We start from the raw sequence: 25,602 nt of genomic DNA on the forward strand, positions 1-25,602 counted from the left end.
GATGGGGCATCTTGGACGAGTTGGGCCGATGGGCTTGTTTCCATGGTGTGTGTGTGTGTGTGTGTGTGTGTGTGTGTGTGAAATCCCCTCAAATATCTTTTAAATTCCTCCCCTCTCACCTTAAACCAGTGCCCTCGAGTTCTAGGTTTGAGATTCGAGTTTTCCCTTGCAGACGCTTTTGGAATACAAACAGGTAGATGGATCGAAACCCTCCCCCCACCCCAACACCCCCCCCCCCCCCCCCCCCCGTGCTGGGCTACAGATCAGACGACCAACCAGCCCAGTTTGTGTCGCATCCGAATGGCGGCCCCATCTATTCTTCATTCCACACACATGATGCTGGAGAGCGCCCAAGGCTGCTGTCAGTTCTTTGTTCCAATCAGGAGCCTCACGATATCAAAGCTGACAAAATCACTGCACAACTAAATGTGTTTGGATCTAAACTTACTTTAACTCCTTATCAAATCTTCCCCTCCTTTTCGCTCCATCTGCTTGCTTTTATTCCAGAAACGTATTCCAAGTCCAAAATCTTCCCCATGGTAATTTTGCCACCATTGTCGACATCAGTCTGTTTGTATGATATTTATACTTGTATTCGTGAACATCGAACAATACAGCACAGGAACAGGTTCTTCAGCCCACAATGTCTGTGCCGAACATGAACATAGGCAAATGGGACTGTCTTAAATAGAGCATCTTGGGCTTTAGACTTTACTTTAGACTTTAGAGATACAGTTAGGAAACAAGCCCTTCAACCCTCTGAGTCCACGCCGACCAGCGTTCTCCGTACACAAGCACTATCCAACACACTAGGGACAATCTACAATCTTTACCAAAGCCAATTTACCTACAAACCCGCACGTCTTTGGAGTGTGGGAGGAAAACAGGGGCACCCGGAGGAAAACCCACGTGGTCACCGGGAGAATGTACAAACTATGAACAGACAGCACCCAAGGTCAGGATCGAACCTGGGTCTCTGGCACTCTAAGGCAGCAACTCTATCGCTGCGCCACCGTGCCGCCCCTGTGAAGAAGGGTGCCAACCCAAAACGTCACCTGTTGGTGTCGTCCGGAGATGCTGCCTGACCCACTGAGTTATTCCACTCCACTGACTCACTGAGTTACTCCACCACTGACCCACTGAGTTACTCCACCACTGACTCACTGAGTTACTCCACCACTGACCCACTGAGTTACTCCACCACTGACCCACTGAGTTACTCCAGCACTGACCCACTGAGTTACTCCACCACTGACCCCACTGAGTTACTCCAGCACTGACCACTGAGTTACTCCACCACTGACCACTGAGTTACTCCAGCACTGACCCACTGAGTTACACCACTCCACTGACCCACTGAGTTACTCCAAAGCACTGACCCACTGAGTTACACCACTCCACTGACCCACTGAGTTACTCCACCACTGACCCACTGAGTTACTCCACCACTGACCCACTGAGTTACTCCAGCACTTTGTGTCTGTCTGATCTCTTGCAGGAGCCATACTATGTATCTGTCAAGGCTCTCTACACGGTCGGCTACAGCACCTCTCTGGTTTCCTTGGTTATCGCCATGATTATACTCTGCCGGTTCAGGTAAGGCCTTCCTCCAATACCTTTCCAACCCCCTCCTTCCTCCAAACCTCCACTTTGGCAAGCAAGTTCACATGACTAATTCCTAATTCCATTTCCCTCAGATAACGGCCACAACATTAACATGATCGTTATAGAAACAAGGCGTTATAGAAACACCACCCATTTTCCAGCACCCTTGGTTCCAGAGCCTTGCCCGATTATCCGTTTTGCCAGATCAATGGAGGTCACAGCCTCGCGGGGGAGTGGTGGGGGAGGGGCGGAGGGGGGCGAAATACCGGCCTGTAAAGTCGGCCGTGGAAGTCGGCGATGGGAACGGATCTGCCGGGCCGGAGTTCCACAACCCCAAGATACAATCTGACCCACCGATCGGCCGTGGAAGTCCCGATGAGGTTGAGAGTGGCCGCCTTACCCGGCCTGGGCGCCACATTTTTGGCTGCACTTCCAGGGGGGATTTCAAGTAGCGCCCGTAATTTTGTCCGGATTAAAGGAGGTGCGGACAACAATTGCCGGAAAATTGGTGGTGCACCTGTACAGCATGGATTACAAGCCTTTCGGCCCATCTTATCCATGCCGATCAAATTGGCATAGTGGGGCCGGTCCCATTTGCTTGTATTCAGCCCATACCCCTCGAAACCCATCCTGTCCATGTGGCCAGAAGGTTGAAGGAACCTTCTGAAAAAACGCCCAAACCGCTCTGATCTTCATTGATTTGTGGAGGCATAAAGCACGGAATAGGCTCTTCGGCCCAACTGGTCCATGCCAACCAAGATTCCTCACCTTGACTTATTTCTTCCTCTATCTCGCTCTATCTCTCCTTCTCTTTCTTTCCCTCCTCTTCTCTCTCATGCTCTCTTTTTCTCTCCTTCTCTCCCTCTCCCTCCCCCTCTCTCTCTCTCTCTCTCCTCTCTCTCTCTCTTCTCTCTCTCTCTCTCTCACTCTCTCTCTCTCTCTCTCTCTCTCTCTCTCTCTCTCTCTCTCACTCCTCTCTCTCTCCTCTCTCTCTCTCTCTCTCTCTCTCTCTCTCTCCTCTCTCTCTCTCTCTCTCTCTCCCCCTCCTCCCCCCCCTCTCTCTCTCTCTCTCCCCTCTCCCCTCTCTTCCTCCTCCATCTCTCCCCCTCTCCATTTCTCTCCTCTCCATCTCTCTCCCTCTCCATTTCTATCCCTCTCCATTCTCTCCCTCTCCATCTCTCTCCCTCTCCATCTCTCCATCTCTCTCTCCATCTCTCCCTCCCCTCTCTCTCTCTCTCTCTCTCTCCATCTCTCCCTCCCCCTCTCTCTCTCTCTCTCTCTCTCTCTCTCTCCTCTCTCTCTCTCTCTCTCTCTCTCTCTCTATCTCTCTCTCTCTCTCTCTCTCTCTCTCTCTCTCTCTATCTCTCTTCTCTCTCTCTCCTCTCCATCTCTCTCTCTCTCTCTCTCTCTCTCTCTCTCTCCTCTCTCTCTCTCTCTCTCTCTCTCTCTCTCTCTCTCTCTCTCTCTCTCTCTCTCTCTCTCTCTCTCTCTCTCTCTCTCTCTCTCTCTCTCTCTCCCCTCTCCTCTCTCCTCTCTCCTCTCTCCCCCTCTCCATCTCTCTCCTCTCCATCTCTCTCCCTCTCCATCCTTCTCCCCTCTCCCCCCCCTCTCCCCTCCTCTCTCTCTCTCTCTCTCCTCTCTCTCGCTCTCCCCCTCTCTCTCTCCCCCTTTCTCCTCCTCCTCGCTCACTCTCTCTCACTGCCGTCATTAACTGACCATTCAAATGGTTACGAGTCACCACTTGGATTCCCGGGAAAATGGATGTTGTGGGTCCAGTCTGCCACTCAAGTCTGCTCTTCCACACCTGTTCATGTTGCCTAGTCTCTTTCCCAGCCTCTTGATTCCCCTACTGTCCAAAGTCATAGAGAAGAAATAGGAGCTGAATTAGGCCATTCGGCCCATCGAGACTGCTTCGCTATTCGATCGTGGCTGATTTATCTTGTCATTTTTGAGAAACAGCATTGAAACAGGCCCTTCAGCACAACTTTCCCCGTGCCGACCAAGATGTCCCATCTACACTAGTCCCACTTGCTCGTGTTTTTCCCGCATCCCTCTAAACTTATTGTATCTATGTACCTTTCCAAATGTCTTTAAGTGTTGTTCTAGTACCTGCCTCAACTACCTCCTCTGGCAGCTCGTTCCATACACCCACCACCCTCTGAGTGAAAAGGTTGCCCCTCAGTCTCTGGTTGGCGAGGACTCGGTGGGCCCGAAGGGCCAGTTTCCCACGCTGTTTCTCTAAAATGAAAAGATAGATAAGCCACGATCGAATGGCGTAAGGCAGTCTCGATGGGCCGAATGGCCTAATTCAGCTCCTATTTCTTTATGGTCTCATTGCCTAACTAAATTAAATGACAGCTTCAGGCTCAGCTCCTGTTGATGAGTAGGTCTGCCCTCTGCTGGTGTAGCTGGAGTTTCAGCACAAAGATGCATGTCAAGTTTATTGTCATGTGCACTAGTACAGTAAGGTACAGGTGCAATGAAAATCTTGCTTGCAGCCACACGACAGGTACATAGACTCAGACAGCACACACACAAAACATAATTTGATATAAATTCTGCAAAAAAGTGAAAGAAAGGGAAGAAGTATCTGAAATGATGTTTAGAGTCGGGACCCATTTTCATTGACTCCAGCACTTTGTGTTTTTGTTTTGTATACGAGCATCTGCAGTTCCTTGTGTCATCATTCTGGTAAACCTTCTCTGAACCCTCTCCAAAACCTCCACATCCTTTCTCTAGGACAGCACAGTGGCGCAGCGGTAGAGTTGCTGCTTTACAGTCTGAAGAAGGGTCTCGACCCGAAACGTCACCCATTCCTTCTCTCCGAGATGCTGCCTGACCCGCTGAGTTACTCAGCATTTTGTGAATAAATCGATTTGTACCAGCATCTGCAGTTATTTTCTTATGCTGCTTTACAGTGCCAGAGACCTGGGTTTGATGTTGACTGCGGGTGCCGTCTGTACGGATTGAGTTTATATGTTCTCCCTGTGGGTTTTCTCTTGCTGCTCCGGTTTCTCCGTATTCCAAAGACGTGCAGGTTTGTAGGTTAATTAGCTTCCGTAAATTGTCCTTCGTGTGAGGGATAGAACTAGTGTACAGGATGATCGCTGGTCAGTGCGGGGTTCGGTGGGCCGAAGGGCCTGTTTCCACCCTGTGTCTCTAAACTAAACTAACGACACTAAACTAAACAAACCGACACTAAACTAAACTAAAATAAACAAACTTACCTAAACTAAGACTAAACTAAATGGGGTGATCAGAACTACACGAGATACTGCAAATGTTTAGTTTAGGTTGCAGCCCAGAAACAGTTCCTTCGGCCCACTGAGTCCACGCCAACCATCGATCACCTGTTCACACTAGTTCTCTGCTATCCCACTTCCTCATCCACACCCTACACTCTTGCGGCAATTTACAGAGACCAATTAACCAACACACCCACATGTTTTTGGGATGTGGGTGGAAACCGGAGCACCCGGAGGAAACCCACGCAGTCACAGGGAGAACTTACAAACTCCACACACGGACAGCACCCGAGTTCAGGATCAAACCCAGGTCTTGGGCACTGTGAGCCAGTGGCTCTACCCACTGTGTTGCTCAAATGCAGTCCAGCTACAGTCCTATAAAGCTGCATCATGACTTCCTGACTGTTGTACTCAATATGTGCAGGAAGGAACTGCAGATGCTGGCTTACACCAAACATAGACACAAAATGCCGGAGTAACTCAGCGGGTCAGGCAGCATCTCTAGAGAAAAGGAGTGGGTGACATTTCGGGTTAGAAGGATCTCGACCTGAAATGTCACCCATTCCTTCTCTCCAGAGATGCTGCCTGACCTACTGAATTATTCCAGCATTTTGTATAGATTTTCTTGTACTCAATACCCCGAAGACAAGCACACCATATGCATCGTTACCACTCTGTCTACTTGTGTTGCCACATTCTGGTAGATGTGGACTTGATCTCCAAGATCCCTCTGCCCAGCTGTTGTCAGGCAACTGAACCATCCAACAGCTGGATAGTGGTTCTGAGCTACTATCTACCTCTCTAGAGACACTCAGACTAGCTTTGATTGGACTTTACAGGACTTTATCTTGCACGAAACATTATTTACATTATTCCCTTTATCATGTATCTGTGGTCATGCATAGTCTTTCCACTGACTGGTTTGCACACAACATAAAGCTTTTCACCGTACCTCGGTACACGTCAGGGCCGTCTTAACGCGTGGGCCTGATGGGCACTTGCCCAGGGGCCCACGAGCATAGGGGCCCCATGCTGATCTGTGTATGTTAAGTGACTTGCAATAAATAAATACTACTTTAAAAATGTAGGTTCAATAAGTGCTTTTTTTCCGCAACATTTCCGGTCACTAAGTGCTTCTCACAGCGATCTGTAAGTGCTTTTCGCAACAATGTCGCACCCTAAGTCCATCGCTAAGTGCTTTTCGGTAAGTGCTTTTCGCCGGCACGACAAGGGGGGGTTGGTAGGGAAAGGGGGGTGGGGGAGAGTAACGGTAGGGGCCCCAGTACACTGCTTTGCCCGGGGGCCCATAATGCTGTAAAAACGGCCCTGGTACACGTGACACTAAACTAAACTGAACATCAATGCTGCTGAGGGTCCTGGCGTTAACTATCTGTTTTCCTTTTGTAGGAAGCTGCACTGTACCCGGAACTACATCCACATGAACCTATTTGTCTCCTTTATCCTGCGTGCCATATCCGTCTTCATCAAGGACGCCATTTTATACGCGGAAGATGAGGTCTACCATTGCTCCATCAGCTCGGTGAGAATGCAGGGGGCGGAAGGGGGGAGGAGGGGAGGAACCTGAATGGGCAGTGGAGGCTCGGGAAATTGAGCTCGGTTGGCAAAAGAGGCATCCCAGCCAGACCGGGTGGTGAAGAAGGTTTTTGGCATGCTGGCCTTCATCAGTCCTTTGAGTAGAGAAAATGGGACGTCACGTCACAGTTGTATAAGACGTCGGTGAGTCCGCACTTGGAGTATTGTGTTCTGTTTTGTTCACCCTGCCGTAGGAAGGATGTCATTGAGGTGTGTAGAGAAGATTCACCAGGATGTGGCCAGGACTCAAGGGCCTGAGCTATCGAGAGAAGTCGGGCAGATTAGAACTTTATTCCTTGGAGCGCAGGAGGATGAGGGCTGATCTTATTGAGGTGTATAAAAGCATTAGGGGTGATCTTATTGAGGTGTGTAAAATCATGCGGGGCGATCTTATAAACGCCATAAAATCTTGAGGGTTGATCTTATCGATCTGTACGAAATCTTGAATTGAATTGAATTGAATTGAATACATTTTATTAGCCAAATATTTATACATACAAGGAATTTGCCTTGGTGCTTTGCTCGCAAGTAATGGCACGATATACAGTAGACAATTAAAAATAAAACATTGTAATTTAAACATGTGAAGAATGAAATAAAATATTAGAGCAAAAGGAGGCTACAGTGTTTTGGCTGTTGAGCAGAGCTACTGCTCGTGGGGAAAAAAAACTGTTTTATTTCTGGCTGTGGCTGCTTTGACAGTCCGGAGTTGTCTTCCAGAGGGAAGTGCTTCAAAGTGTTTGTGGCCAGGGTGAGAGGGGTCAGAGATGATCTTGCCCGCTCGCTTCCTGGCCCTTGCAGTGTACAGTTCATCAATGGGGGGGAAGGTTGCAGCCAACAACCTTCTCGGCTGTGCAAACGATCCGTTGCAGCCTCCGGATATCATGCTTGGTGGCTGAGCCAAACCAGGCCGTGATGGAGAAGGTGAGGACAGACTCTATGATGGCAGTATAAAAGTGGACCATCTTTGCCTGTGGCAGATTGTGTTTTCTCAGCTGCCGCAGGAAGTACATCCTCTGTTGGGTCTTTTTGACTGTGGAGTCGATGGTGCGCCCCCATTTAAGGTCCCTGGAGATGATGGTTCCAAGGAACTTAAATGACTCCACAGATGTGACTGTGACTGTTGTTGATGGTGAGTGGGGGGAGGGGAGGGGGAGCTCTCCTAAAGTCTACAATTAGTTCCACTATCTTGAGAGCAGTGAGCTCCAGTTTGTTGCGATGGCACCAGGACGCCAGCTGTGTCACTTCCCGTCTGTGGGCAGATTCCTCCCCATCCTGGATCAGTCCAATCAGAGTAGTGTCATCCGCAAACTTGAGGAGCTTGACAGAGGAGTCTGTGGAGGTCCAGTCGTTGGTATAGAGAGAGTAAAGGAGAGGGGAGAGTACGCAGCCTTGCGGTGCTCCTATGCTGAGGGTCTGTGGATCCAATATGTGCTTTCCCAGCCTCACATGCTGCTTCCTGTCCGTCAGGAATTTGGTGATCCACTGACAGAGGGGTTCATGCACAGTCAACTGGGAGAGTTTGTAGTGTAGTAGCTCTGGCACAATGGTGTTGAATGCAGAGCTAAAATTCACAAACAAGATCCTTCCATATGTCCCCTAGCGGTCTAGGTGTTGGAGGATAAAGTGCAGGCCTAGGTTGACTGCGTCATCCACCGATCTATTGGCCCGGTATGCAAACTGCAGGGGGTCCAGCAGGGGGTTTGTGATATTTTCCAGCTGGGCCAGCACAAGTCTTTCAAGGGTCTTCATGATTACAGAGGTCAGTGCGACAGGTCTGTAGTCATTAAGACCAGTAATCCTTGGCTTTTGGGGACAGGAACAATAGTGGAGACTTTGAAGCAGGCAGGGACAGTGCAGGTTTGCAAGGACTGGTTGAAAATGTCTGTGTAGATCGGTGCTAGTTGTTCGGTACAGAGCTTGAGGGAAGAGGGGGAAACATTGTCCGTCCGGTCCTGGAGATTTCCAGCTTTTCTGCCTCCTGAATAGCTTCTCCACCTCCTCAATTGCTATTGTTAGTGATGGAGAAGTGGCCAGACTGATGTTGGGCAGCAAGGAGGGGGTGGGTACTGGACGAGGGCCCAGTCTTTGCAGACTGGAGTCAGGCTGTAAGTGGGTGTGAAGTGGTGATTGGGGAGGAGTGGGTGGGGAAGGGCCCAGTCTTTGCAGACTGGAGTCAGGCAGGGCCGTTTTTACAGCATTATGGGCCCCCGGGCAAAGCAGTGTACTGGGGCCCCTACCGTTACTCTCCCCCACCCCCCTTTCCCTACCAGCCCCCCCCCCCCCTGTCGTGCCGGCGAAAAGCACTTACCGAAAAGCACTTAGCGATGGACTTAGGGTGCTACATTGTTGCGAAAAGCACTTACAGATCGCTGTGAGAAGCACTTAGTGACCGAAAATGTTGCGAAAAAAAGCACTTATTGAACCTACATTTTTAAAGTAGTATTTATTTATTGCAAGTCACTTAACATACACAGATCAGCATGGGGCCCCTATGCTCGTGGGGCCCCGGGCAAGTGCCCATCAGGCCCATGCGTTAAGACGGCCCTGGAGTCAGGCTGTAAGTGGGTGTGAAGTGGTGATTGGGGAGGAGTGGGTGGGGAAGGGCCCAGTCTTTGCAGACTGGAGTCAGGCTGTGAGTGGGTGGGGAAGGGCCCAGTCTTTGCAGACTGGAGTCAGGATGTGAGTGGGTGTGAAGTGGTAATTGGGGAGGTGTGGGTGGGGAAGGGTCCAATCTTTGCACGGGCGATCTGTTTGAAGTGTATAAAATCACCAAGATTGGGTCTTTCTCTCAGAACCAAGAACTAGGGGGCTGTTTAAGGTGAGAGGGGAAAGATTCAATAGGAACCTGGGGGGCAACCTTTTCACTCATTGAGTGGTGGGTATATGGAACGAGCTGCTGGAGGAGGTAGTTGAGGCAGGTATCTTCCACACCTGTACTGCACGGGATCTCAGGTGTGGCACCTCCACATGTCCACCCCGGTTTAGTGGTTGGGGCACTTGGAGTGCTGATGCCCCCAATATGTTGACAGACCCTCTGTTTCTCTCCAGGTCCAGTGCAAGGCCATGATGGTCTTCTTTCATTACTGCGTGATGTCCAACTATTTCTGGCTGTTCATCGAGGGGCTCTACCTCTTCACCCTGCTGGTCGAGACCTTCTTTCCCGAGCGCCGATACTTCTACTGGTACATCCTCATTGGATGGGGTGAGTGTTCAGGAGAAGCAGAGTGATCGCTGTGATTTCCACCTGAGCCACACCGTGAGGTTGGTTGGGCTAGGACTTTATTCATTGGAGTGGAGGAGGCTGAGGGGATGATCTTAGAGAGCTGCATGGACTAAAGCCTGAAGAAGCATCCTGACCCGAAACGTCACCTATCCTTGTTCTCCAGGTGCTGCCGGAACTGCTGAGATACTCCAGAACGTTGTGTCTTTCTTTGCTTGGAGTGCAGGAGGATGAGGGGTTTTTCTTATAGAGGTGTATAAGATCACAAGGGGAATAGATAGAACAGATGCACAGTCTTTTACCCAGAGTAGGGGAATCAAGAACCAGAATACACAGGTTTAAGGTGAGAGGGGAAAGATTTAGCAGGAACCTGAAGGGCAACTTTTTCACACAGAGGGTGGTGGGTGTATGGAACGAGCTGCCAGAGGAGTAGTTGATGCAGGTACTATAACAACATTTAAAAGACATTTGGACAGATACATGATTGGATATGTTTAGAGGGACATGGGCCAAATGTGGGCATTGGGACATGTAAACAACACAAGGAACATGTAAACAAACAGCACCAAACATTTTAAACACACTTCCAGAGTCACACCTAGCATGAACGTCATCAGTTTGTTTGAGGACATTGTGGTTTTGTGGCACAACAGCCTCGCAGCGCCGGAGACCCGGGTTCGATCCTGACCCCGGGTACTGTCTTCGTGTGCAGTTTGAACATTCTCCCTGCGACCGCGTGGGTTTCCTCCGGGTGCTCCGGATTCCTCGCATGTCCCAAAAAGAGGTGCGGGCTTGCACCTATGTAACATGTCCCTGGTGTGGAGGGAGTGGATGAGAAAGTGAGATAACATAGAACTAGTGTGAACGGGCGATCGATAGTCAGCGTGGACCCAGTGGGCCGAAGGGCCTATTTCCATGCCCCATCTTTCAATCTCTGTACCTCACTACACGTGACAATAAACAAAACTGAACTAACAAAGCATCAATCCCAGAACTACACCTTACCTGAAATCTTCAGTTTGTCTAAGATGGATCCTAATCTGACACGTCACCAACCCATGTTCTCCAGAGATGCTGCCTGACCCGCTGAGTTACTCCAGCACTTTGTGTTTAGTTATAGTTTCGTTTAGTTTAGTTCAGTTTAGAGATACAACACAGAACCAGGCCCTTGGGCCCCACCGAGTCCATGCCGACCAGCGATCCCCACACACTAGCACCATCCTGCACACACTAGGGACAATTTACAATTTTACCGAAGCCAATTAACCTACAAATGTGTACATCGTTGGAGTGTGGGAGGAAACCGGAACTCCCAGAGAAATCCCAGGCAGGTCACGAGGGGGAGGGGGACACGTACAAACTACACACAGCCAGCACCCGTAGTCAGGATCAAACCCAGGTCTCTGGGGCTGTACGGCAGCAGCAGCTCTCCCTCTGTGCCACCGTGCTCTATGTAAGATTCCAGCTTCTGCACTTCCTTGAGTTTCTGCCTGAGGATGTTGTTGTATTGACCGCTGTGCAGGCAACGTACAGCAGGTGGCAGCAGATCTCCACATACCGAGGAGAGACCCTTCACCAAACTCCCTCTCACCAAGACAGACACAATGCTGGAGTAACTCAGCGGGTCAGGCAGCATCTCTGGAGAGAAGGAACAAGTGGCGTTTTAGGTCGAGACCCTTCTTCAGACTCGACCCGAAGCATCACCTATTCCTTTTTTGCAGAGGTGCTGCCTGACCTGCTGCGTTACTCCAGCCTTTTGTGTCTATCTTTGGTTTAAACCAGCATCTGCAGTTCCTCCCTACACAGAAACATAGACAATAGGTGCAGGAGGAGCCCATTCAGCCCATTGAGCCACCAGCACTGCTTTCAATATGATCATGGCTGATCATCCAGAATCAGTACCCCGTTCCTGCTTTCTCCCCATATCCCTTGATTCCGTTAGCCCTAAGAGCTATATCTAACAAATTTTGTCCCAAGTTAAGAGGAACGGGTGGGATTGCATTGACAACTAACTGTTGCTGACCAAAAGACCCTCTGCAGAGCTGCGGTGCGTACACCAGCTTAAAGTCATGTCAGCCCATCGACTCAACACGTCCATGCTGACCAAGATGCCCCAGCTCAGCTAGTCCCATTTGACCCATACCCTTCTAAAAAGTTCCTCCTGCTCATGGATCATATCGTCGAGTCATACAGCACGGAACCAGGCCATTCCTACCTGGCCCCTCCACAGAATACCAGCCACCACCATTTAAAATGGAGATCCCAACCTGCATTTCAAAAAGTCATTATGGGTGGCACGGTGGTGCAGCGGTAGAGTTGCTGACTTACAACACCAGAGACCCAGGTTCGATCCTTCTACGGGTGCCGTCTGTACGGAGTTTGTACGTTCTCCGTGTGACAACGTGGAATTTCTGCGGGTGCTCCGGTTTTCTCCCACTCTCCAAAGACGTGCAGGTTTGGAGTTTAATTGGATTTGGTAAAATTAAAAAAGGTGTTCTTAGTGTGTGGGATAGTGTTGGTTTAGTTTAGAGATGCAGCATGGAAACAGGCCCTGTGACCCACTAAATCCGCTCAGGTTCACGGGGTGATCGATGGTCGGTACGGATTCGGTGAGCCTTTGGGTCCAATACCGCCCTGTATCTGTAATGTCTAACCCATACGTCAGAAAGTAATTGAAACTAAGTCAGAGACGCTTTCTTGACTACAGTTTAATAACTGCGAAAAAATGAACACTTAAAATTTGGAAAGAAACAGTAACCCCCACAATTAAAATGTGGATTACGGAAATGTTGAATTGTCCCTGGTAAGTAGGATAGAACTGGTGTACGTGTGATCGCTTGTCGGTGTGGACTCAGTGGACCAAAGGGGCTGTTTCCACGATGTATCTCTAAAGTACACAGCATGCAAACAGGCCCTTTGGAACATTTGGAAAAAATAAGGTTTGCCTTAATTGACAAACCAGATCTATTTTTTAAAATATGGTCTCCATTTATTGAATTTTTAAAAAAGTAAATGGGTTTGTCACAAAACTAAAATTTAAAACTAAAGTTAAAACTTGAGTTTAGGGTTGGATGTACAACTATACTCATTAACTCCCGGATCTATCCCCATAATCTTTATGTTTGTAATTCTCTTTTTTCTTTGCTTTCTCTCTATTATCATATCATATCATATCATATATATACAGCCGGAAACAGACCTTTTCAGCCCTCCAAGTCCGTGCCGCCCAGCGATCCCCGTACATTAACACTATCCTACACCCACTAGGGACAATTTTTACATTTACCCAGCCAATTAACCTACATACCTGTACGTCTTTGGAGTGTGGGAGGAAACCGAAGATCTCGGAGAAAACCCACGCAGGTCACGGGGAGAACGTACAAACTCCTTACAGTGCAGCACCCGTAGTCAGGATCGAACCTGAGTCTCCGGCGCTGCATTCGCTGTAAAGCAGCAACTCTACCGCTGCGCCACCGTGCCGACCCTCTATTAGTTTATAGTCTTTTTTTTCAGTCTCTTTTCATCTTTATTTTTTCTTTAAAAATTTAAAAATTGAAGCTATGTAAGAATTCTATAACCAGTTTGTCGTTTATTATTATTTGTGCTTATGCTTCAAAAAATTAAAAATTTAAAAAAAGAAAGTAATTGAAACCAACTTAAATAATTTCCATAACTTATGTGTTATATATTGATATGATTATTTTACCTCTGCCTAGTGGGAGGGGAAAGGATAGTTGGCTCAAGATGTTGGCTCAAGATAGTTGGCTCTGTGGTAAGATGGTTTCCATTATTTTGCAGGAACTCCCACCATTTGCGTTACGATCTGGACTGTATTGCGCCTTCACTTTGATGACTCAGGGTAAGTCCCAGGGTGAATGCCCCTCCCCTCCCCATCCTCCCCCCTCCCCACCCCACTGCCTTCCCCCCACCCCCAAATCCCCCACTCTCCCCCTTCCTCCCACCCCAGCCCCACAGCCCCCGAACCTAGGACGGGGCGGTGGGTGGGAAGGGTGGGTCATGTGGATGGTCACATGGTTGCGCTCGTTCCCTCAACCATCTCTATCCCCCTTCACCATTCCACCATCACCAGGTCACCAGTGGGGAATATTATCCAGTCATCCATCCAACCAATTCATGCAGTGCATGAGGATATCCTCTGGGGACAGGTATAGAATCATAGAGTCATACAGCGTGGAAACAGGCCCTTCGGCCCAACTTGCCCATGCAGACCAAGATGCCCCATCTACACTGGTCCCATCTGGCTGAATTTGGCCCACACCCCCCAAATATATTTTAAATGTTTTTATTGTACCTGCCTCAACTACAGCACCAGAGACCTGGATTTGATCCTGACTACAGGTGCTGTTTGTATGGAGTTTGTACGTTCCCCCTGTGACCACGTGGGTTTCCTCTGGTTGCTCCGGTTTCCTCCCACATCACAATGAAGAGTGGGTTGGTAGGTTAATTGGCCTCCATAAGCTTGTGTGTAGGTTGAACTAGTGTACAGGGTTACTGTTGGTCGGAGTGGACTCAGTGAGCCAAAGGGCCTGTTTGCATGCTGTGTACTTTAGCGACACATCGTGGAAACAGCCCCTTTGGTCCACTGAGTCCGCACCGACCAGCGATCACACGTATACCAGTTCTATCCTACGTACCAGGGACAATTTACAGAAGCCAATTAACCTAACGTCTTTGGGATGTGGGAGGAAACCGGAGCATCCGGAGAAACCCCACAGGGATCGCAGCGGTCACAGGGAGAACGTACAAACTCCGTACAGACAGCTCCCATAGTTGGGATCGATCCCGGGTCACTGGCGCTGTGAGGCAGCTGTGCCACTGTGCTGCCTAACATGCTGCATCTCTAAACTAAGTTAAGCTAAACTCTGTCCCTCGATTGTTCCTTGCCAAGGGGCAATTAGAGGTGGCAGTCATGGTGGCCAAAGCCTGCGTTCGTGTTCCATGCAATGGATATTTTGTAACCCTTTCTCTCACCTTGTTTTTCCCTCTCTTCAGCTGCTGGGAGACCAATGAGCACCGGGCCCTGTGGTGGGTAATTAAAGGACCGGTCATCGCGTCTATTATGGTGAGCATCAAGGTGTAGCCCACGCCCACCAAACCCCACCTGCACTAGTCCCACCTGCCCGCGTTTGGCCCATAGCCCTCTAAACCAGAGAGCACTGGCAAAGCCCAAGGCTACTTACTCCCTGCATTGTCGCAGTTTGTTAGAGGCAGGGGCTCGGGCAGTGGTCGAGTTGCTGCTTTACAGCGCCAGAGACCCCGGGTTCAATCCTGACCACGGGTGCTGCCTGTGATGGAGTTTGCACTTTCCCCCTGCGACCTGTGGGGGGGTTTCTCCAGGAAAAGGAACGGGTGATGTGTCAGCTTGGGACCCCTCTTCAGACGGGGCTGGATGGGCCAACCCCACTCCCGTGGTGAAGGTGTGGAATTCTCTGCCTCAGAAGGCAGTGGAGGCCAGTTCGTTGGATGCTTTCAAGAGAGAGCTGGATAGAGCTCTTAAGGATAGCGGAGTGAGGGGGTATGGGGAGAAGGCAGGAACGGGGTACTGATTGAGAGTGATCAGCCATGATCGCATTGAATGGCAGTGCTGGCTCGAAGGGCTGAATGGCCTACTCCTGCACCTATTGTCTATTGTCTATTGTCTATTGTCGTGCTGGATGGACGCGTGCTGGCGGCTGATGCCTGGCTTTGTGTTTGTCGGCAGGTGAACTTTATCCTCTTCATTGGGATCATCTTCATCCTCGTGCAGAAGCTCCAGTCCCCGGACATGGGAGGCAATGAGTCCAGCATCTACTTGTAAGTCTCCACGATTTCACCTCTGCCAGGATAAGCTGGCAGTTTCAGCAGGGTGTGGAGATGTGCTCCAGTCTCTTACGCCAAGCTCACGGCTCACTATGTCGTTGATGTTCTACCACGTGGCTGGTTGGAGTGGTTGCTGGAATGGAGAACCAATTCGTTAACGATCTCCTCCCTTACCCTCTTCCTCTCCCCTCCTCTCCCTCTCCCCCCCCCCCCCCCTTCATCTCCTCCTCCCCCTTACTACCTCCCCTTCTCCCCTATCCCTATTCCCCCTTTCCTCCGCTCCCACCTCCCTGTATCCCTCCCTCTCCCTCCCCCCTCTCCCCCACTCCTTTACACCCCCCCTCTCCTGTTGCCCCTGCACTCTCTGCCTTTGCCCATCCCCACCCCCCTCTCCACTACCCCCCTTTCTACCACACTCCCCGCTCCTTCCCTTTTCCCCCTTATGCCCTCTCCACCTATCCTTCTCTCTACCTCTCTCTTTCCCTTTCCCTCCATTTCTATCTCACTCCCTCTCTCTCTGTCTCTTTCCCTTTCTCTCGCTCCCTCTCTCTCGCTCCCTTTCTCTCGCTCCCTTTCTCTCTCCCTCTCTCTCTCCCTCTCTCTCACTCTCTATCTCTCTCTCTCTCTCTCCCTCTCTCTCTCCCTCTCTCTCTCCCTCTCCCCCCCCTCTCTCTTGCCTCTTCCCCCCTCTCTCTCTGTCTCTCTCTGTCTCTCTCTCCCTATCTCTCTCTCCCTCCCCCTCTCCCTCTCTCCCCCTCCCCCTCTCTCTCCCCACCCACTCTCTCTCCCCTCTCCTCTCTCTCCCCTCCCCCCTCTCTCTCTCCCTCCCCCTCTCTCCCTCTCCCTCTCTCTCTCCCCCTCTCCCTCTCCTCCCCCTCTCTCCCCCTCTCCCCTCTGCCCTCTCTCCCGCCCCCTCTCTCTCCCCTACCCCTCTATCTCCCCTCCCCCTCTCTCTCTCCCTCCCCCCTCTCTCCCCCTCCCCCTCTCTCTCCCCCTCTCTCCCCCTCTCTCTCTCCCCCTCTCTCCCTCTCCCCGAGGCAGGAGTTTATTTCCCAGAATGCCTCAGCCAATGCTCACTTTAACCTTGGATTGGAAGCACTGAGGGCATCGTCCCCATTTCCACAGCCCATCGACCCACACATCAGTGCCACCCTCTGCCAGTCCCCGGGCATCAATCACAGGGGCCATCCACCATTGCCCATCCCTAAGTGCCCTTTGTGGATGACTGCACACTTGTCCCATATTGTCTTACCACATAGAAGGCCACTTGGCCCATTGAGTCGATGCTAGCTCTCAAAGCCATCCCATCGGTTCTCCGACTTCTTTCCCAATAATCGACTTCCTCTGAGTCTCCGATGCACCGGGGGCAACTTACCTACCGGCCCGCACGTCCTTGAGACGTGGGAGTAAACCGGAGCACGCAGTGGTCACAGGGAGAACGTGCAAACTCCACACAGACAGTGTCAGAAGGCAGGATCGAATCCGGGTCGCTGGGGTTTGTGGGGCAGCTATCCTTACTCTCTGCTCCGCTCTGCTCCGTCTCTGTTGAAGCCACCGATGGATAGGGAGTTCCGAGATTAAGACCCACTGACAATAATTTCATTTCCGTATCGTAAATCAAACCCACAACCTTTACACTTGATATATAGGCAGCAAATCTGATGAGTCCTTTACCTGAAAGTGGCAACACTAGATAGAGCAGTAAAACAGGCATGTTGTACGTTTGCCTTCATTCGGACAGGCCATTGAGTATAAGACCCAGGAAGTCATGACGCAGCTCTATAGGGGTTTGGTCGGTCTGCATTTGGAGCATTGCATGCAGCTCTGCTCACCCCATTACAGGAAGGATGTGGAGGCTTTGGAGAGGGTGCAGAGGTGGTTTACCAGAGTGCTGCCTGGATTAGAGGATGTTAGCTACAAGGAGAGGTTGGATAAGCTTAGATTGTTTTCTCTGGAGTATTAGAGATTGAGGGGAGACCTGATAGAAGCCTATAAAACTATGAGAGGCATGGATAGGGTAGACGATCAGAACTTTTTTCCCAGAGTGGAAATATCAAAGACGAGAGGGCACGCAGTAGCTTTTTGAAAGAGGCAAAGTGTAAAGGAGGTGAGTGAGGCAAGTTTTGTACGAGGAGAGTGGTGGATGACTGGAACGTGCTGCCAGGGGTGGTGGTGGAGGCAGTTGTGATAGTGGTGTTTAAAAAGCTTTCAGACCTGCACATGGATATGCAGGGAATGAAGGGATATGGGTCATGTGCGGGCAAAGGAGATTAGTTTAACGGCATCATGTTTGGCACGAACGTTGTGGGCCGAAGGGCCCATTGCTGTGCTGTACTGTTCTATGTTCAATAAATGTGTAGTCAACTTAGTTAAACAAATCGATGTCAATCAGACTTTAGAGATACAGCGTGGAAACAGGCCCTTCGGCCCACCGAGTCCGTGCCGACCAGCAATCACCCCATGCACTAACACTATCCTACACACTAGGGACAATTTACAATTTTCCCAAAGCCAATTAACCTACAAACCCGTACGTCTTTGGAGTGTGGGAGGAAACTGGAGCACCCGGGATGGCAGGACTTTCATATGAAGAAAGACTGGATAGACTCGGCTTGTACTCGCTGGAATTTAGAAGATTGAGGGGGGATCTTATAGAAACTTACAAAATTCTTAAGAGGTTGGACAGGCTAGATGCAGGAAGATTGTTCCCGATGTTGGGGAAGTCCAGAACAAGGGGTCACAGTTTAAGGATAAGGGGGAAGTTTTTTAGGACCGAGATGAGAAAGTTTTTTTTCACACAGAGAGTGGTGAATCTGTGGAATTCTCTGCCACAGAAGGTAGTTGAGGCCAGTTCATTGGCTATATTTAAGAGGGAGTTAGATGTGGCCCTTGTGGCTAAAGGGATCAGGGGGTATGGAGAGAAGGCAGGTACAGGTTACTGAGTTGGATGATCAGCCATGATCATATTGAATGGCGGTGCAGGCTCGAAGGGCCGAATGGCCTACTCCTGCACCTATTTAATAAATAAATAAATAAAACCCACGCGGTCACAGGGAGAACGTACAAACTCTGTACAGACAGGATGGAAGCCGGCGTTATCAGGGAGCAACTCTAACGCTGCACTGCCGTGCCACCCCTAATTGAATTTCATTAAGTCGCAGCTGTTGAAGTTATAGATGGTTTCATGGAGGGGAGTAGGCAAATGTTGGACCTACTGGTGCCCCTAACTCTTACATACACTGGCACTAAACATCCATTATGTTGCTGTCTTGTGGGGAAAGCTGCCAGCAGCAGCAGGCACTTCAATGAGGAGGAAAAGTCTCCTTAACTCTTCAAACTTACATGAAGCAAAAAGGAAAAAAGGGTAACCTTTCGGGGTGGCACAGTGGTAGAGCTGCTGCCTTACAGCGCCAGAGACCCGGGTTTGATCCTGACTACGGGTGCTGTCTGTTCAGAGTTTGCACGTTCTCCCTGTGACCGGGTGGATTTTCCACGGGTGTTCCAGTTTCCTCCCGCATCCCAAAGACGTGCAGGTTTGTAGGTTATTTGGCCTCTGTAAGTTGTCCTGCGTGTGTAGGGAGTGGATGTGAAAGTGTGACAACACAGAACTGGTGTGAACAGGTGATCGATGGTCAGCATGGACCCGATGGGCCGAAAGGCTTGTTTCCATGCTGGATTGCTGAACAAAATGGTGAGGGGGTAAAGTTTAAAGGAGGTGTGCGGGGCAGCTGTTTTACACAGAGGGTGGTGGGTGCCTGGAACACACTGCCATGGGTGGTGCTGGAGGCAGACAAGATAGTGGGGTTTGAGACTTTGGGATCGGCACATGGATATGCAGGGAACGGAGGGATATGGATTATGTGCAGGTAGAAAAGAGTTGGCCTTGACGTCACGTTCTGTTCTTGTGCGGCACTGTTCTAAGTTACATAAAATGACTTTGATTTGATTTGACGTGGCAGCGTGGTGTAGATGGAGTCAATGGAAGGGAGGTTGGCTTGCGTGATGGTCTGGCATTTTTCTGCGATTTCTTGCGGTCTTGGATGGAGCTGTTCCCAAACCTTGCTGTGATGCATCGCAATAAAATGCTTTCTGTGGCGCATCTGTAGGGGTTGGTGAAGGTGGTTGATGACAGGCTGAACTTCCTAAGCCTTCAAAGAAAGTAGAGGCTTTCGTGGCCGTTGTGTCGATGTGGCTGGTCCACGACCAGTGGCTGGTGATATTTACTCCTAGGAATTTGATATTTACTCTTAGAAACCAAAGCATTTCAAAGCATTTCCAGCGTTTCCAAAGCACTTTGAGAAAAGACTTGGCTGATGCATGAATCCATCTTTTCCTCCTATAGTAATGCTAACTTTGTAATCTCATAACAGCGATCTATTTCTTCCCCAACAGTACATTCTATTTCCATGAGACCAGTTTGTATTCTGTGAATTTATTTATTTTTTAAACTGTAATCACTCTGGGGTTTGAACGGAAACAACATGCTCTTTCACAATTAATGACACCATTTAAATACCCTTTTATTGACTCCTTCTCACTAGAGATGACACAGTAGCCCAACAGTGGAGTTGCTGCTTTTCCATAGACACTCTTGAGTGAAAAGCTTTTGTTGTGTGCTAATCAGTCAGCGGAAAAACAATATATGATTCCAATCGAGCCATCTACAGTGTACAAATATATGATAAATGGAATAACTTAAATAACGTTTAGGGCAAGATAAAATCCAGTAAAGTCTGATCAAAGACAGTCCAAGCATCTCCGATGAGGCAGATAATAGCTCAGGACTGTGTTTTCATTGTGATCGCGTGGGTTTTTCCAGGTGCACTGGTTTCCTCCCACACATGAAAGGCGTACAGGTTTGTAGGTTCATTGTTTTCTGTAAATAGTAAATGATCCCTAGAGTGTAGGATAGAACTAGTGGACAGGGTGATTGCTGGTCGGCATGGACTCGGTGGACTGAAGATTCTGTTCCCACACTGTATCTCTAAAGTCTATCAATTTAACTCGAGTTTAACAAGGGGCACCGTTGTTCCTGAAAGAGGCAACACTCCTTTAAAAGGCCAGCCCTCCCTAAAAGTGGCTTCACAAGTCAAAGTGGTCAAGAAAGCGTGTGGTTTTCTTGACCACTCGTCAGCTATCTCCATGTGGTTACATCCATTTGCGTTAGAAGTCATTACAAGTAATGGAGCGAGTGAGAGATGTTACACTTCAGGGTGGAATGCAAGGGGGAAATATACAGTTATTGGCAAGACTCTTAACAGCATTGACGTACAGAGTGATCTTGGATTCCAAGTCCATAGCTCTCTGAAGGTGGCAACACAAGGAGATAGAGTGGTGGAGAAGACTTATGGTATGCTTGCCTTCATCGGTCGGGGCATTGAGTATGAACGTCAGCAAGTCATGTTGCAGCTCTACAGGACTTTAGTTAGGCTTCATTTGGAGTATTGTGGGCAGTTCTGGTCTCCCCATTACAGGAAGGACGTGGGGGCTTTGGAGAGGGTGCAGAAGAGGTTTACCAGAATGATGCCTGGATTAAGAGGGTATCAGCTATAAGGAGAGTTTGGACAAACTTGGATTGATTTCTCTGGAACGTTGAAGGTTGTGGGGGGACCTGATAGAAGTATTTAAAATTATGAGAGGCATAGAAAGAGTAGACAGTCAGAACCTTTTCCCCACGGTGGAAATGTCAAACACTAGAGGGCACACATTTGTTAGAGAAGGAAAGTTTAATAGTGCGGGCCATTTTGTTTTTACGCACAGTGCCTGGAATGCATTACTTTTCACCCCACCTCCTCCGTCCTTACCTGATATCCTTTTGCCTCCTTTTCACCTCTAGCTTTGGAGACACAAAGAACTACAAATGCTGGAACCTTGAGCAAAGCACAAAGTGCCGGAGGAACTCAGCGGGTCAGGCAGCATCTGTGGAGGGATTGGACAGGCGACGTTTCAGGTCGGGACCCTTCTTCAGACATGTGCAATTTCTTGACTCACCTTCCCAACCGATTTAGATCTTGTTGTAAATTTAGATATCCTTCAGTCTGAAGAAGGGTCCCGACCCGAAGCGACATCTGTCCAGTCCCTCCACAGATGCTGCCTGAGCCACTGAGTTCCTCCAGCACTCTGTGTTTTGCTTATATATATCTGTCCAAGTGTCGGAATTGTATCGGCTTCTACATCTTCCTCTGTTTAGTTTAGCTTGGTTTATTGTCACACGTACCGAGGTACAGTGAAAAGCTTTTTTGTTGCATGCTATACAGTCAGTGGAAAGACTATACATGATTACGATCAAGCCGTTGACAGATGACAAAACCCAGTAACCATTAAAAGAGTCCCGATGTTTCTCAGTGCAGGGAGATGGGAATTGTTTCATTTGGCATCATGGTCGGCACAGTCACAATGGGCCGAAGGGCCTGTTTCTGTGCTGTACAGTGCTATGTTATGTTCTATCTCAGTCACTTTTTAAAAAAAGAAGCATCTATTGAACCCAGAACCATATAGAAACAGAAGAGGCCAGTCATCCCCTCTGTGGCCATTCCATTCCACTAATCATTCTAGCACTGTGCGCTATGACCTCCTTTGATTAAACTATACATCCAGAGAGACCATAACTGACCATCTGACAATGGCAGTAAGACCAGGGAGGTGAATATTCTCAGCAGCTTGTGGTCTAGTTCAAGTTCAACTTCAAGTTCAGGTTAATTGTGGTCAGCTCAAGTATATTGAAGTACAATATAGAATCCAGGAACTGCTGACACTGGTTTATGCCAAAGATAGACACACAGTGCGAGAGTAACTCAGTGGGTGAGGCAGCATCTCTGGAGAAAAAGAATGGGCAACATTTCGGTCCGGGACCCTTCTTTAGACTGTCCAAAGAAGGGTCCCAACCGAAAACGTCACCCACCCTTTGTCTTCAGAGATGCTGCCTCACCCACTGAGTTACTCCAGCATTGTGTCCCGACATTAAGTTGCTGGTGCAATGCAAATCTTGCTTGTAGCAGCATCACAGGCACATAGCCTCGGACAGTACACAAAATAAATTATACGTACAATATAGTTGAATTCCACATGAGATAATAAAGTTAGAAAGGAATTTGCCAAAAAAAATCAAATCATTAGTGCAAAAAATATAACTATAAAACAAAACTGTCCACAGTAGTGTGAAGAGGTGGTCTGAAGTGTTGTGTTGTGAGTTAGGATTAGAGTTGTGCAGGTCGGTTCAAGAACCTGATGGTTTTTAGGAAAGTAGCTGTTTTAGTTGTTCCTTGTGTGTAGGATAATGTTAGTTTAGTTTAGAGATACAGCGCGGAAACAGCCCTTTGGCCCATCGGGTCCACGCCGACCGGTGAGCCCCGCACATTAACACTATCCTACACACACTCAGGACAATTTTTACATTTACCAAACCAATTTACCAAAACTATGTACCTGTACGTCTTTGGAGTGTGGGAGCAAACCGAAGATCTCCGAGAAAACCCACGCAGGTCACGGGGAGAACGTACAAACTCCTTACAGACTCCTTACAGACAGCCCTCTTGCTATTGAGGGCGTGCAGCGTAGGTTTACTCGGTTAATTCCCGGAATGGCGGGACTGTCATATGTTGAAAGACTGGAGCGACTAGGCTTGTATACACTGGAATTTAGAAGGCTGAGAGGGGATCTTATCGAAACGTATAAGATTATTAAGGGGTTGGACACATTAGAGGCAGGAAACATGTTCCCAATGTTGGGGGAGTCCAGAACCAGGAGCCACAGTTTAAGAATAAGGGGTAGGCCATTTAGAACAGAGATGAGGAAAAACTTTTTCAGTCAGAGAGTTGTGAATCTGTGGAATTCTCTGCCTCAGAAGGCAGTGGAGGCCAAGTCTCTGAATACATTCAAGAGAGAGCTAGATAGAGCTCTTAAGGATAGCGGAGTCAGGGGGTATGGGGAGAAGGCAGGAACGGGGTACTGATTGAGAATGATCAGCCATGATCACATTGAATGGCGGTGCTGGCTCGAAGGGCCGAATGGCCTCCTCCTGCACCTATTGTCTATTGTCACCCATAATCGGGATCGAACCCGGGTCTCCGGCGCTGCAAGTGCTGTCAGGCAGCAACTCTACCGCTGTGCCATCATGCCGCCCTCTGTCCCTGAACCTGGTTGGGACTTCAGGCTTCTGCACCTCCTGCCCGACGGTAGCAGTGAGAAGAGGGCACGGCCCGGATGTTGGGGATCTTTGGTGATAGATGCCCCTTCCTTGAGGCAACGCCTGGTGTAGATGGTTCCGATGGTGGGAGGGCTGTGCCTGTATGGATCAGGCTGGGCCCACCACTCTGTGCAACCTCTAGCATTCCTGTGTGTTTGGAATTTCCGTACCAGACCCTGATGCAACCAGTCAGGATAGTTCTTACAGTGCTCCCGTAGAAGTTTGTTAGAGTATTCGGTGACATGCCAAATCTTTTTAAACTTCTAAGAAAATAAAGGCACTGCCATGTCATCTGCATGATTATATCTATGTGCTGGCTTTTGGCAATAAAAATAATCAGCAAACATAATCAATGTCAAAATAATCAATGTCAAAATAATCAATGTCAAAATAACAAAACTCTATCCACTCCCTGTATTTGTTGAACTCATTCGTGTTTAAAGAGCAAATATAAATTAAATACGGAGAAATAACTTGGCATATAGCCCAGAGATTGTACAGTTGCCTCACAGCTCCGGAGGCCCAGGTTCGATCCTGACCTCGGGCGCTGTCTATGTGAGGAGTTTAGTTTATTTTTGTTTATTATTGTCACGTATCCAAGGTACAGTGAAAACCTTTTTTTGTTGCCTGCTATCCAGTCTGTGGAAAGACTAATGACACAGTTACAACAAGCTGTCCACGATGCAGATACAGGGTAAAGGAAATACTGTTTAGTGCAAGATAAAGTTGGCAAGTTTTCCCTGCGACCACGTGGGTTTCCTCCGGGTGCCGCAGTTTCCTCCCACATCCCACAAAGAAATGCGGGTTTGTAGGTTAATTGTCCCTCTGTAAAAAGCCTCCTGCATTCAAATGGGAACAATCTGGGAATGTGGGGAGGGTACAAGAGCAGCAGGGTGTGGCAGCGGTAAAGTTGCTGCCTTTCAGCGCCAGGGACTTGGGTTCGATCCTGATAACGGGTGCTGTCTGTACAGAGTTTGTACGTTCTCTCAGTTACCTCATGGGTTAATCAGCCTCTGTAAATCGCCCCTAGCGTGCGTGTGTGTGTGAGAGGTGGAATTTGCAGGGAGTTGATTAGAATGTGGGAAGAATAGACACACTCCAAAGACGTACAGTGTTGAAGGTTAATTGGCTTTGATAAAATTGTAAATTGCCACTAGTGTGTGTAGATAGTGTTAATATGCGGGGCCTGTTTCCCCATGTATTTCTAAACTAAACTAAACTAAATAGGTTGCAGAATAAGTTAGACTTTATACTTCGGAGGGCAGAGTTGTTTTTTCACACTGGGACTAGCTGACATCTGGAACTCTGCCATAAGAGGTGATTGAATCAGATATAGTCACTGGTGTTTAACATGCCTTTAGATAGGCACATTTAGATGTACAGGAAATGGAATATATAAAAGACATTTGGACAGGCATAGGATAGGAAATGTACAGTGATAGGGAGCTAGTTGGGCTGGGACTTTAGTGCAGGAGGCCGAGGCATGATCTTATAGAGGTGTATAAAATCATGAGGGGTGAATGCACAGAGTCTGTGTCGGGATGGACTCAGTGGGCCGAAGGGCCTGTTTCTGCGCTGTATCTCTAAAGTCTAAAGGCCAAAGATAGGGTGAATGCATAGTAGGGAATAGGGAATCAAGAACCAGAGGACATAGGTTTAAGGTCAGAGGAGAAAGATTTAATAAGACCTTGAGTGGCAATGTTTTTGCACAGAAGATGGTGGGTATATGGAGCGAGCTGCCAGAGGAGGTAGTTGAGGCAGGTACTTTAACAAAATATAGAAGACTTTTGGACAGGTGCATGTGTAGATGGAGCATCTAGGTCCACATGGGAAGTTGGGCCGAAGGGCCTTTTTTCCCGTACTGTGTGACTCGATGACGAGCAAGTTAGAAGTGCCTTGGTTCTGTAAGTTGACCAAGACTGGGTGGGTTG

The 25,602-nt window shown here is 48.9% G+C and overlaps 1 protein-coding gene across 4 annotated transcripts in view; it reads left to right on the plus strand.

Moving 5' to 3' along the window:
* Nucleotides 1-25,602, plus strand: part of LOC144607076 (pituitary adenylate cyclase-activating polypeptide type I receptor-like) — a 117,531-nt gene that overhangs the window by 59,019 nt on the left and 32,910 nt on the right. For 2 of the 4 annotated variants that reach the window (XM_078423660.1, XM_078423685.1), the window contains 7 exons: nt 1,499-1,596; nt 6,258-6,390; nt 9,495-9,648; nt 13,465-13,525; nt 14,680-14,749; nt 15,389-15,480; nt 21,323-21,436. In XM_078423660.1, coding sequence (XP_078279786.1) covers nt 1,499-1,596; nt 6,258-6,390; nt 9,495-9,648; nt 13,465-13,525; nt 14,680-14,749; nt 15,389-15,480; nt 21,323-21,436 — 722 coding nt within the window. The remainder of the gene's footprint in view (nt 1-1,498; nt 1,597-6,257; nt 6,391-9,494; nt 9,649-13,464; nt 13,526-14,679; nt 14,750-15,388; nt 15,481-21,322; nt 21,437-25,602) is intronic. The other 2 variants (XM_078423668.1, XM_078423678.1) reach the window with 1 other exon arrangement.

This window comes from Rhinoraja longicauda, chromosome 2 (genome assembly GCF_053455715.1).
Source record: "Rhinoraja longicauda isolate Sanriku21f chromosome 2, sRhiLon1.1, whole genome shotgun sequence".
Classification (NCBI taxonomy): domain Eukaryota; kingdom Metazoa; phylum Chordata; class Chondrichthyes; order Rajiformes; family Arhynchobatidae; genus Rhinoraja; species Rhinoraja longicauda.